Below are 14,491 nucleotides of genomic sequence, written 5' to 3' on the forward strand. Positions count from 1 at the left end.
AATATACAATATTTACATCAATATGCAGAGCAAAAAACAACTTATTGCGACAAAATTCAGTGAAACAGGTGTTAATTTGAAATAATAATTGATACTAAAAACTGCGATAACCTAAGAAACAAGGGAATGAGAAAACAAATGATGCAAATGGAAATGAATAATAGTAGCATGGTGAGGTTGTGGACCTCATAGTTTACAAATTATTGGTTTATAAAAATGACAAAACAGTTTGAAATTGCTGTCAAAATCATCCTAGTGGAAACCCATCACATCAAATTGGTCAGGAGGAGAGCGGGAGCAGACATTTTTGAGAGAAACCAAGCCTGAATTAACCTGCAGGCGAAAAGCCTGTGACAAGGAGAAAAAAAAACACCATGAAATTTAAGGCTTTAGAAATAGCAGCATTCTCAATATCTTCTCAATCTAGCAGTCCCTTTCTTCATTATTGTTTCATAATGTTGGCTGGTGTTTTGCCTTATTAGAGGGGTCGGAAGGGCCGCATATAAAAATATGAGAAGCTGTGTTAGGTAGAAGATAGATGCATAGTAAATTGTAGTAATCTAGTGGAAACCGTCAATGAAGTTCTAATCTGTAATGGAAAAAAAATGAGGTTGTATGAGAAACATGGGTTGGTAAGTAAAAAGTGTGGAATGGTTGTGAAGAAAGCTTAAACTTACGGTGTGCAGTAGGTGGTTGTCCTCTCTAGTGGCCTGGCTTTCTCAAAGTAACGGTCTCGTTCGCGTGATCGAGTCTATTGTTGGTTCGGCTGTGTTTGCTAGGATGGAAGGAGCGGAGGGGGAAGGGGAGGTGCACGGCTGCTTTGAGGAAGGGAGGGGTGTTGAGTTGGAGAGATGGAGGTGGGTTTGTTTTGGCAAATATAAGGAATGAATGTTTCAAGAGGATGTTAGTTTACTCGCTGACTTCTAAAGCTCGAATGGTGTGGCCTTCTCAAAGTGATGGTCTCGGTCGCGTGATCGAGTCTATTGTTGGTTTGGCTGTGTTTGCTAGGTTGGAAGGAGCGGAGTGGGAGGGTTGGTGTGAGGAGGGGGGGGGGGGGTGAGTCGGGGAGATGGAGGGGGGGGTTTGTTTGTGTTATGGAAATTCTGACAAATTTATGGAATGAATGTTTCAAGTAGAATGTTCTTTTTCTCGCTGACTTCATTTAAATTGTGAGTGGGGTTCATAAACTGATCTAAATCGATGTGGATGCTCTCGAGAACGTTGAGCAAGGTGCCTTTTTGCTCATAATGCAAGATCTTCAGGTCTTTATCTATTGAAGTGTATTCGTGGCTGGATGCTTTATGGTGTTCGCTCATAGCTGAAAAACGATTATATTTGAGAGCGTTGTGATGTTAGGCGTATCTTATGACAAAATTGCGGCCTGTTTGACCTACGTAGCTGGAATTACGGGATTGGCACTTTAATTTGTAAACTCCGGAGTTCAAATATTTGTTGTTGATGTTGCTATTGTTATTGTTGACAGTGTGTGGATTGAAAATGAGTTTGGAGTTGGTGTGGGAGGTTCTGTAAGATATTTTGATGCCGTGTTTCTTGAAAATATTAGAAATTTGGTAAATGCTACTATTATTGAAAGTGAATGTGGAAAAGATTCCGCTCCAAAAGAAAAATTTTCCACATTCACTTTCAGTAATAGTAGCATTTACCAAATTTCTAATATTTTCATGAAACACGGTATCAAAATAGCTTACAGAACCTCCCACACCAACTCCAAACTCATTTTCAATCCACACACTGTCAACAATAACAAAAGCAACATCAACAACAAATATTTGAACTCCGGAGTTTACAAATTAAAGTGCCAATCCTGTAATTCCAGCTACGTAGGTCAAACAGGCCGCAATTTTGTCATAAGATACGCCGAACATCGCAACGCTCTCAAATATAATCGTTTTTCAGCTATGAGCAAACACCATAAAGCATCCAGCCACGAATACACTTCAATAGATAAAGACCTGAAGATCTTGCATTATGAGCAAAAAGGCACCTTGCTCAACGTTCTCGAGAGCATCCACATCGATTTAGATCAGTTTATGAACCCCACTCACAATTTAAATGAAGTCAGCGAGAAAAAGAACATTCTACTTGAAACATTCATTCCATAAATTTGTCAGAATTTCCATAACACAAACAAACCCCACCTCCATCTCCCCGACTCACCACCCCCCCCCTCCCCTCCTCACACCAACCCTCCCACTCCGCTCCTTCCAACCTAGCAAACACAGCCAAACCAACAATAGACTCGATCACGCGACCGAGACCATCACTTTGAGAAGGCCACACCATTCGAGCTTTAGAAGTCAGCGAGTAAACTAACATCCTCTTGAAACATTCATTCCTTATATTTGCCAAAACAAACCCACCTCCATCTCTCCAACTCAACACCCCTCCCTTCCTCAAAGCAGCCGTGCACCTCCCCTTCCCCCTCCGCTCCTTCCATCCTAGCAAACACAGCCGAACCAACAATAGACTCGATCACGCGAACGAGACCGTTACTTTGAGAAAGCCAGGCCACTAGAGAGGACAACCACCTACTGCACACCGTAAGTTTAAGCTTTCTTCACAACCATTCCACACTTTTTACTTACCAACCCATGTTTCTCATACAACCTCATTTTTTTTCCATTACAGATTAGAACTTCATTGACGGTTTCCACTAGATTACTACAATTTACTATGCATCTATCTTCTACCTAACACAGCTTCTCATATTTTTATATGCGGCCCTTCCGACCCCTCTAATAAGGCAAAACACCAGCCAACATTATGAAACAATAATGAAGAAAGGGACTGCTAGATTGAGAAGATATTGAGAATGCTGCTATTTCTAAAGCCTTAAATTTCATGGTGTTTTTTTTCTCCTTGTCACAGGCTTTTCGCCTGCAGGTTAATTCAGGCTTGGTTTCTCTCAAAAATGTCTGCTCCCGCTCTCCTCCTGACCAATTTGATGTGATGGGTTTCCACTAGGATGATTTTGACAGCAATTTCAAACTGTTTTGTCATTTTTATAAACCAATAATTTGTAAACTATGAGGTCCACAACCTCACCATGCTACTATTATTCATTTCCATTTGCATCATTTGTTTTCTCATTCCCTTGTTTCTTAGGTTATCGCAGTTTTTAGTATCAATTATTATTTCAAATTAACACCTGTTTCACTGAATTTTGTCGCAATAAGTTGTTTTTTGCTCTGCATATTGATGTAAATATTGTATATTTGTGCTAATTTTGTTTCCGTCTAGGCTCTCTTGTTTGTTTTTTCACTTGCTCCTTCATTATGTTTTTTAGCATTTTTTCAACTTATATTATGTAAATTATTTCAAATTTCCCCTCATTTTTCACTGAAGATGGCTCAAGCGAGCCGAAACATGTCTGAATTTGTTTGCTCCGTCTAATGACGGAATATATGATGTATTGAATAGGAGGATACTCTCATTTTTCGCCATTGTAAAGTGAAAACCGTCAATACGGAATGATTCTAATATCTTGTAATAGGTACCTTTGTGATAGGCCACAGCCGACTTCCTTTCCAAATCCTTCCCATTCCCATCCGTGAGAAACAACGCTAAACTGAGCGCAACGTATTAATGTCAAAACAAAACAATACAACTTTAATCTCCCTTTCCTGTTAGTTCGCCAGCTATACAATAACATTGCACACTCAGGGTATGTTACGGTACATCACATTACGTTTACAGTACATGCGTGGTATCCGTTCTGTGGCTGGAATCAAGGCCAGGAAGCAGCTTGCGCGTCAATATGTTCTTGCCCGACTTCACGCCATCTGATGCAGCATGCAAAACCGCACATGCTGTTCTTATTTATATCTCAAGAAGTAATTGTCCGATTTTGAAAATACATATTTGAACTTGTAAGCAGTTGAACTCTTTTAGCCAGCTGTATGAATTTGTGCTGTTTCATTTAAAAATATCTAGTCAGTATCAATATCTCTATTATTAAATCACCCCATGAGACTAAGTAGCACGTTAGTTTACGAGATCCTGGGTACCATTTACGAATATGAAAACAGAATGCCGATATCTGTAATGGTTTAGAAGTTATTTCTGTGTAACATGTTAGTTGAATAACCCTGTATATCCATGGCTAACAAGGCATCACAGGAGACTAGAGGTTTGTTGCTGGCAGGTGAATCATATCATTATGGTGTTACATTCATACTTAAAATGTTATGGTACCCTTGCCAGAGATGTGAATATGTCTATAAGGCGTACCTGCAAGGCCACGACGATGTACCTCAGTTGAGAAGTGTTCTCCTTCACTGTCACACACCAGTTTCTTTGGTAGTCCCTTGTCAATAAAGTTATTTTGTGTAAGAAAAAGCTGATGTCTGAGAAATTTTGTTGCTTTTTTTTTCTTTCATTACAATATTGCGATGTAAAACCAATTCCACAGCTAGGTCTTATGGTGACAATGGGATCAGAAAGGGCTAGAAGTGGGAAAGAAGTGGCCATGGTCTTAATTAAGGTACAGCCCCAGCATTTCAAACCCACTATCTCCCGGATGCAAGCTCACAACTGTGCGCCCCTAACCGCACAGCCAACTTGCCCGGTAAATCTTGTTGCTATGGAGGGAGTCCATGTCAGCAGTAATTTCAGTGTTCTTTATTTTCCATGAAATATTCTCCCTTTATTCATGAGTGTTGATCTTATTTTCCATTTACATCTAATTCGATTTGCCTTGCTCACGGCGAAGGAAACATCAGACTTCCAGATAAGTATGACTCAAACTATTAATGCGTATAACATCTGCAGTAACCTCTGCTTGTTAGAAGAGGCGACTAAAATGGGAACCAGTAGCTCTCTCCTTGGAAGAATGAGTTGATGATCACGGGTTCCCCTAAATGAGTCTGGCATTGTTTTCACTCGTGTCAGGCTCCTTACCTTCATTATTCCTGTTCAGCCTCCCTTGTTCATCTCTTGTTCTCTTCCAAGCCCAACTGTATTAGTTTCCCGAGGCCTAGGACGTCTGATTTCCACGCCCTTCGTAATCCTTGTCTTTCTTCAGTCAGTATCGTTTTTAAATTGTCAGGCCCCTTCCATTTTTTCCCACTGATTGGTGTTAATAGACGATAGTTTGCTAGTTGTACTTCCTCATAAAGCAACAGCAACCACTGCCGCCGCCGCCACCACCATCACCACCACCAGTAATCTGTATATAACAGGGCATTGTGAACCATCTGGTGATGGACAAGGAAACATATCCTTTAAATACAGCCACAGTGGAATTTAATTCCATCATTTGGCATTAATAATATATGTACAGTAGTTTACTTATGAAGTCCTTCATTCACTCATCCATAAAAATTTAATACAGTCTGTATTACATTCACCATCTTCAGCAGTTTCTAGGAAATATTAACATCTGAACTTTGTGATATCTTTCCTGGTTTTATATCATGTGAACTTTTTTGATCTGTGTGCTCTCATTCCTGTTCTGCTTTTTCTGTTTGAGTATTTTAATTTATTTCTTTTTTCTTTGTAGGTCACAGATATTAGCATTGCTCTCTGAAGTACCAGAACATACACTGCCATTATTCACGTTCTGTGAACTATTCGAGAGTCGCTACTTGTCTTCTATTAGTATGTCAGACATATGTAAAGCAAAGGATGTCTGCACAGTATCTGATGGACCCAGTGGAAGAATGGTCATCCTTCATCCAGATCATCGAAATACTCCATCTCCAGTTCTCCCAACAATGGAGGTGAGGCTTCTTTTTAGGTTATTGCTGTTTAAGTCAATCAATGCGAATTGAGCTGCAAGCATAATTCATAGCATAATGGAGTTTTAATACATAGATATGAAAGCCTTCATCAAAACATAAAGTAAGTTACTACCGTATATTGCACATTTCGTAAAAGAGACTTGCATTTAAAATAAGTTATTTTGACAAATTAAAATAGGTACTTTATAAATCGCCAAACTTTTAACAGCAAAATATCCTGTGTTAGTATCCTGAGAAATAATTTATTTTGGATAAATCAGAATTGTCAAGATCGCTTTCTGTTCTTGTCTGTAGTTAATCTATAATATGCCACTATAAAAACAGTATATATATTTAAAATATATATAAAACACTAGGCTGATTTTGGTATACTGAGTTTGAGAGAATGGTTGAACAAACTGACTTAGTATTTTTTAGCATATTGCAAGTTTTTAACTATTGGCATTTAGACATACTGATGCCTTCTATGTTGATCTGACAAATACGGATGTTCTGTCCTTGTTTGTGTCTGGTGGTCCTCAAAAGGACCGTTATTTACTTCTGAAGTATTATCCATATGTGTTATGGCCAGGAGATCAACAGCTGTTAAGGTTTGGCTGCCAGTGTATTATTGTTGCTCGCTTACCACCACCCCGGGGACATGTGTAGGGTAATGAAGAGGTAATTCCTGTGGATGTGAGCAACGGTCATCCCCCATTGACTTGGTAAAGCACACTGATGAAAGCTGTTGGTCTGTAGATTTTTCAGAGTGTCTTTAAAAGTACAAAAATGCGTCTCCTTATAATTTACAATCATTAAAGTAAAATATTGCATTCTCATTGGCTATGATTCTCGCCAATACACCTAGGCTACCTGGACTATGAAAGCACTATGGTATGCGGTGTGAGAGGGGAGGTTGAAGGGGACAAGCAGAAATGCGCATTCAGGCTTCTTCCCAGTCAGCTGTACTACGGTTTCTTCCATTCTGTGTCGTAGCAAGTCTTTTGTTCGAGAAGAAGCTATTCAGTGCAGTTTTCCTGTCATTTCTGTAGCTCTCCCTATATGTGAAAGCTTGAAGTGATTTAGGAGAAATTTTAAACTCTTTTTTTCCTCTATGTTGTCTCCCTGTATTTGTTAGCTTAATTGAAAAGAACCAGAGAAACTGGGAAATGCCTTTTGGTCCCAGTTTAATCACCACCACCACCTTCATTTCCCGTTTGCAGCTTCCCGGGTCGGGTTGTGATTCAAGGACCTCCATTGCTGCCTCTCTCTCCTCCACTCTTTTCCTTTTTTAAATACATCTTCTGGTTATCCTCACCTCTTCTCTATGCGCTCCCACACTGAATCTGTCCACATCTTTTGGGGTCTTCCTCGTGGTCTCTTTCCTGTTAACTTCCCTGAAAAAGCTTTCTTTGCCACACTGACTTCTCACATTCTCATCATATGCCCTTACCACTTTAGCTTTCTTGTTTCTATCCTGTCTTGAAGTTTCAAGATTCCTGCCCTTTTCCTTCCGTCTTCATTTCTAATTGTATCCTTTCTGGTCTTGCCCTCAATACCTCTTAGGAATTTCATGTCCGCTGCCTGTATTCTACTCTCCTCTCGTTTTGTTGTAGTCCACGATCCAGCTGCATAGGTTAGTATGGATTCATAATAGGTTGAATATAATACATTCTTAAATTTCTTCAGGACATCTCGGTTCCACAAAATACCCCTTACACTCTGGTAGAAGCTGTTTGCTTTTATTCCTTTCCCAATTTCCTTGGTTATCTTTCCATCTTCTGTGATGGGAAGTTTCAATGATGGTGAAATCCTGATATTCACCTCCCCGTGGTGTAGAGGGGGCAACGGTAGTATATTATACACAGGCAGCTAACTAATGCAGGGGCCGAGTATCTCCCGGTATAAGGAGACCACCTTCTACCAAATGCCAACGGACTCCTGGGAAGGCAGTTGAGCGGGTAGAAGGAAGGGCACTCTCTTGCTCTTGGATTGAAAAACTGCTCTTGAAGATGGAAGAACCACTAGATGGCCAACGGCATAGGATGGGGAAGAGAACGGGAAACCATTCCATTTAAGACCTGAATGGATATCCCCAGCATCGGCCGGTTGAGAACCTTCGAGGGGGGTGGGGGTTGCACCCATGTCGAATAAGTGCACCTGATAAAACTCAAGAAATATTTGGCTGACAGACCACCTGCTATACATTATAACCAGCAAATCCTATTCTAATCGAAGGGGTGAGGGCGAGTATCTGGCGCCTTAAAACTGGGACTACTCGGCTAAGGTATGGCAGCCCTGACAGAAAAGTTTCTGGCCCTTCAGGTTGGGGATTGCACATAGTGCTAACGGCTCTATTTTGTTTAAAAAAGAAAGATTATTATAGATATCTCACATTTGCCTCGGATGAATAAGAATAGATTTTAAAAAAATGACAACCCTGCAATGGAAATTGGCTTTACGAATAGAAACTTGGAATGTAAGAACCCTGTATAAACCTGGATCTTTCAAAGTCCTCAGTCAACAGTTGAAGTATAGAGTGGGAATTGCTGTACTTCTAGTGACTAGATTATTAGGTAATGGTATACAGGACATGGAGAAGTATACACTTTTTAAGAGTGGTAAAGAAACTGGACCCTACAAATTTGGTACTGCATTTTGTGTCCAGAATTTACTAGTATTGTCAGTGCTGTCCTTTGAACATGTGAATGAAAGACTATGCTATTTGAGGGTACATTCTAAATGGTTTAACATATCACTGGTGAACTGCCATGCCCCCACAAACGACGAGGACGATCATGTTAAAGACTCCTGTTACGAGGATTTGTTAGAACTATGGAATAAATTACCCAAACGTGATGTCAAAATGATTTTGGGTGATTTCAATGCGAAAGTTGGAAAGGAAGAAATTTTTGTGCCAACAATAGGAAGGGAAAGTCTGCATGACGAACGCAATGATAATGCCATTAGACTAATCAATTTTGCTACATCCACAAACATGAATGTGCGGAGTACCACCTTCCCACGTAAACAAAGGCATAAGGAAATGTGGTATTCATGTGACGGTAAGGCTGCCAATCAGTCAGATCATGTACTAATTGATAACAGGCATAGAAGCTCCATAACTGATATCAGAGCTTACAGAGGTGCTGAGATAGGATGTGATCACAAATTGGTTCTGTTAAAATTAAATTGAAAACCTCTTGTTCGTCACAGACTGTGGAAAGATGGAAAGTTGACACTGAGAAACTGAACCAAGAGGATAAAAGATTAAAGTATAATGTGGAAATTGCAAACAGATTTGATATTCTGGGAGAGGATTGTATAGAAGACATTGATGAAACAAATGACAAAGTTTGTGAATGAATTTGGAACAACACGAAACAAATCATGACAATAGTAGCAATGAAAGTGATATCAAAAGGTCTTATTAAGAAATAGAAATGGTTCGATCAGGCATGCCAAGTTAATGAGGTGGCAGTATGGCATAATAAGTGGCTGCAGTATAATAAGAATGTAGATGTTGAGGAATTATTCAGAGAAAAACAGAAAGAATGTAGTAAATTAATTCGTAGAAAGAAAAAAATCTACCTGAGACAACAGATAGAATCAATCCAAGATGATTACAGAAACAGGAACATCCGCAAGATGTATGGAACTGCCAATACAATTTAGAAAGGATTTCAACCAAGATAGAGTATTATGAGAGATAAGTGGAAATTTAATTGCTGATCAGGACAAATGATTAAATTACTGTAAGCAGTACTTCGATTCCTTGCTGAATTGCGCTGATCCAGAAACCTCTATAGGTAAGCCATTTAATTCCCCATCAGAAGAACAAATACCATAGCCATCATATCAAGAGGTATTACAAAGTAGCCTATTATACGTTCAAAAAAACAATAAAGCTTCAGGTAGTGACAACATTCCTGCTGAGCTTATTAAATATGGTGGAGAAAGATTATATAAATACGTATGTAAGATAATTCAGGGTATGGCATGATGAATTTATTCCAAAAGAATGTCAGGAATCACTTATTGTCCCAATTCATAAAGGAGGGTATAAGGAAGAACTTCAAAATTATCCTGATAGATTTCTACAAGGCATATGATTCAATCCATTGAAAAGGGCTATGGAACATCATGATGGAGTTTGGCTTTCCCATCAAATTAACATGTGCAAACTGTGTATGGATAGTAATGTTAGCTGTGTTTTGCTCATGGGCAGAAAATCATGTTCCTTCTGGAATAAAACTGGTCTGAGACAAGGAGGTGCACTATCTCTTCTATTCAACATTGCACTGGAGAAATTTATTAAGAAATTAGCTCCCGTACCTGCCGGCATCATATTGGGGAGAAAACATAGTCCTTGCATCACAGATGATATTGTTCTTATTGGCCGCAATCAATTAGAAATTACAGTAAAACCTCGTTAATTCGAAGTCGTTGGGACTCAAAAATCGGACTTTGAATTACGTGATTTCGAATTAACCGCCAATTCGCAATTCAGAAGTACCAACCCTTGCCGCGTTACAAAATATTCTAAGGCCCGTTACAGCATGCATTTAACCTTGATTCACAGTTTATACCTTTCAAATGCCATGAAAAAAGAACTATTTCCAAAATGTATCCAAGAAGGTGCATTTACAGTATTCAAATAATACACTCGGATATCTCACTGGTAAACATAACCTCACGCAACGAAAGAAAGAAAAAAAAAGCACGATTCAAAGACGAGGAGAAATCTATGCTCGCTCCTATGTGCAAGTGCTTTATTAATTGGATTACTATACTGTATGCATTTTAGATGCCTTGTATTTACACAGAAAGTACCCGATGCCCTTATAAATCGAACTTTCCTATGACTATCCTTGTACGATTTCCCGCCATGGCACTTCTCTCGTACTTCAGAAATGTAAACACTTGCCGAGTCACGAAGTATTCTAAGACCCATTAATACATGCAATCACCTCGATTCACAGTTTAAACCTTTGAAATTCTATGGAAAAAACTATTTCCGAAATGTATCCAACAAGGTGCATTTACAATGTTCAAATAATGCACTTGGATAAATCACTGACAAACATAACCTCACGCAATGAAAGAAAGAAATCACACAATTCAAAGACTAGGATAAATTATGCCGGTTCCCCTGTGCAAATGCATTATTTTTTGGATTTCTTTACTGTTTGCATTTTTATTATAGATGCTTTGTACTGGCATGGAAAGTGCTGGACGCTCTTAAAACATCGTGTCTTATCGAAGTTTCCTATGGCGAGGGAATAAAGTATCTCGCTTCCATGTGCATTGCAATGCACTACTATGACCCCCATCCCTCACACTGTACGATTTCCAGGCTGGCAATTTCTCCTTTAAAACAATAAGACCGTTTGGGCTCGCATTAAAATAAAGCAATGCAGTTTCACCGGCATGTCAATATTGTTCGGTGCCTACGAATTTATATTTGCCACGTTTTTCGTCAACTGTCGGCATCGCCAGTGTTCGCGGATTCTGTTTTCCCGCACACTGCATGTTGCGTGATATTACGGCGTTCCTTAAAAGGTTGAACAAACAAGAATTCCGATTTCATTCAACTTAGCAATCATGAAGCGCACTGTTGGCCCACCGAAGTGAGTGTAAGTGCGGAAAGCTACCCCACCACGTTCCGGAACGCGCGTTCTATTTATGACGCGGAGCGGATAAATTTTAAGTTGAAATTACTCTGTAACATACTATTGTTTTAAAATGTAAGGGCAGTTTCGAATTAAGTCTGAATTTCGGTAATGGGGCCGACATTGTACTTCGAATTACGAATTATCCGTATTTCGAATTAAACAATTGAAATAACATGCAAAACTGTATCTCATGTTTCCGGGAACGAGAGCTTCTTTGAATTAGGCGGGATTTTGAATTTACCGATTTCGAATTATCGAGGTTCTACTGTATTCAGTTATTTGTGGAGGTGGATATCCTCCACATTGATACGCCGGTGTGAAAGAGAGCAGATGAGTAAATTTGTACTAGATTTCAACTATAATACAAGCCTTGGATGGAAGTTTAAAAATGGAAATGGAATTGACAAGTCTCCAGCTACAGTTGCACACTATGATGGTAATCCTGATGTTCATTCAAATGTTACGTCAGAGAACAGAACCCGATTTGGAACAATAAATATTTTAAAAATGAATGGGAAGGAAAATGAATTGATTCACCTAATGGAGAGATGAAAATTCGACATCCTGAGATTAAGTGAAGTAAATGGAAGAGGAATAAAGAAACTAAGAACCTTCTACTTAATAGGTAACAGTAAAGAGAAAAGAAATGGAATGGGATTTGTAGTGAATCAGAATAGCTGAAGTTGAGTATGTAAATGGAAAAATTATAACAATGCACATACATGCAAACAAGGAACTACTGAAGATAGTACAGACAGGATGTAGTGTGCAAGAAAAACAAGAGTTCCTCAGTGTACTGGAAACACACATTTTTGGAGATGGGATCATGATAATGGGAGGTCTGAATGCTCATGTGGGAACTGATAGAATGAAATAAAGGCTATAAGAATGTTCTGAGCCCACATGGGTATGGTGATACAAATGAAGATGGAGAGAAACGTTTGGACTTTTGTATCTGAAATAACCTGATGATAAAGAACACATGGTTTATGAAGAGGAATAGCCATAAGATCAGCCGATACAGTTGGGATGGACAGTATGGAACACACATCGATTTTATTATAACAAATTGCAAGTAATCAGCTTCATTTTCCGTATCAAATTCTAATCACAGAGACTTACAATAATTGAAAATCTTCACTTTTTTTAAATACTTTTTATTTGCTTTTTAGCAAATTAATTAATTATGAACAGTACATGTTTCGTTCTTATTTGAGAACATCTTCAGCTGAAGATGTACCTCAAAATACTGTACTGAAAAAGTAATTCACCTAAGCTAAACAACAGCTGAAGATGTTCTCAAATAGGAACGAAACATGTACTGTTTATAAATTAATTTGCTAAAAAGCAAATAAGTATCAAAAAGATGGAAGTTTTTCAATTATTGTAAGTCTGTGTTAATAATAACAAACCGAGAATGGGGAAGTTACGTCATGAATACGAAGATAATCCCCAGTGAAAGTATGGAGGGTGATCATAGGTTATTGATTGTGGAATTAAAACAAGTAAAAATCCTTAAAATTGTATTGAAGAAGAAACCATAGATCATGATTTGGGAATTGGAGGAGGATAAAAGAATGGCATTGCAAGATTGTATAAAAAGGAAGTTGACTAACACGAAAATACAAAATGGAGAAGAAGAGTGGGACAATTTAAGACATACATTTGTGGAAGCAACAATTGAGGTATGTGGAAAAACAAAAGCAAAGGTTAAAGGAAAGGAGACACGGTGGTGGACAGACAAAATAAAAAAAGAAATAAAAGAAAAGAACAAGGTGAAGAAAGAAATGGATAAGGAGAAGCAAAAAACGTACCAGAGGGATGAGAATGAGATAGAAAGGTTACATGCAGAATACAAAAGATTGAAACTACAAGTAAAGAGGAGTATCAAGGAAGAAAAGGAGAAATGTTGGGGAGAGTTTACAAACAAAATTGAGCAAGATAGTCGAGGAAATCAGAAACTATTATACAGAGTAATAAAACCGAAAAGAAAAAATCAAGGCATTAGAGAGGGAAGATGGATCCATAGTACATGTGAAAAACGATCTTCAGAAGGTGATGACAAAGTATTTTGATAAACTTTATAATGAAGATGACTGCTCGGAGGAAGGAGGAGATAAGAAAATGGAAATAACTTAGTAGATGGAGAAAAGGAGGATTAATATTTAGAAATTTCATGATCCGTATTGAAGTGGGATTGCAATATTTGAAATTTGAAGGAGGACCTGCCACCATGGTTAGAATTTTAAAGGGCAGTGAAAGCAATGACCAAAGGTAAAGCAAGTGGAAAAGATGAATTCAATGCTGACATGATTAAGGGAGCAGGAAGCAGTGGACTACAGTGGCTATACCGAGCCCTCAATGCTACATGGAAGGATGAAAGGATATCCGAGGATTGGCAACAAGGAAGCATTGTACCATTGTTCAAAGAAAGGAAAAAGGAAGAAATGTGGTGTAAAAATAATTGAAAAAGTCATAGACAAAAAGACTGAGGGATATAATAAAAACACAGGAAGAACAATATGGCTTTAAACCGAATAGATCAACAATAGACTTGATATTTACAGTGCGAACAATAATAGAAAACACCTGGAAAGGAACAAGGAAATCATCTTCGTATTTTTGGATTTGGAAAAGGCTTATGATACAGTTAAGAGAAAACATGTATGGGAATGCCTATGGAAAAGGAATGTACCAAATCATTAACAAGATAAAAATGTTGTCTCATGAGGGTAAAAACAGTGTACAAGTGGTGAGTGGTGACTCTGAAACATTTTATACCAAGAAAGGTCTCAAGCAAGGAAATGCACTGTCGCCTTTATTGTTTATTATATTGATGGATGAAATCATAAACCGTGTAAAACACAGTATCAGTAGTGATGAAGTGAATGCTTTGGTATTTGCAGATGATGTGGTGATTTGAGGAAAGGGAGAAAAGTAAGTACAAAAGAGACTGGACCATTGGAATGAAAATCTGAAGGAGATTGGAATTGTAATTAGTGAAAAGAAAACTGTAGTCATGCACTGTGGAAAGGAGAAAAAGAGAAGCCAAGTGAACATAGACGGAAAACGGTT

At 38.5% G+C, this 14,491-nt stretch overlaps 1 protein-coding gene across 6 annotated transcripts in view; it reads left to right on the forward strand.

Moving 5' to 3' along the window:
- Marf1 (meiosis regulator and mRNA stability factor 1-like protein) overlaps positions 1–14,491 on the forward strand; it is an 818,555-nt gene that overhangs the window by 384,746 nt on the left and 419,318 nt on the right. For all 6 annotated transcript variants that reach the window (XM_067150043.2, XM_067150047.2, XM_067150048.2 and 3 more), the window contains exon 14: positions 5,522–5,741. In XM_067150043.2, coding sequence (XP_067006144.2) covers positions 5,522–5,741 — 220 coding nt within the window. The remainder of the gene's footprint in view (positions 1–5,521; positions 5,742–14,491) is intronic.

The sequence above is a fragment of the Anabrus simplex genome, chromosome 6 (genome assembly GCF_040414725.1).
Source record: "Anabrus simplex isolate iqAnaSimp1 chromosome 6, ASM4041472v1, whole genome shotgun sequence".
Lineage (NCBI taxonomy): Eukaryota > Metazoa > Arthropoda > Insecta > Orthoptera > Tettigoniidae > Anabrus > Anabrus simplex.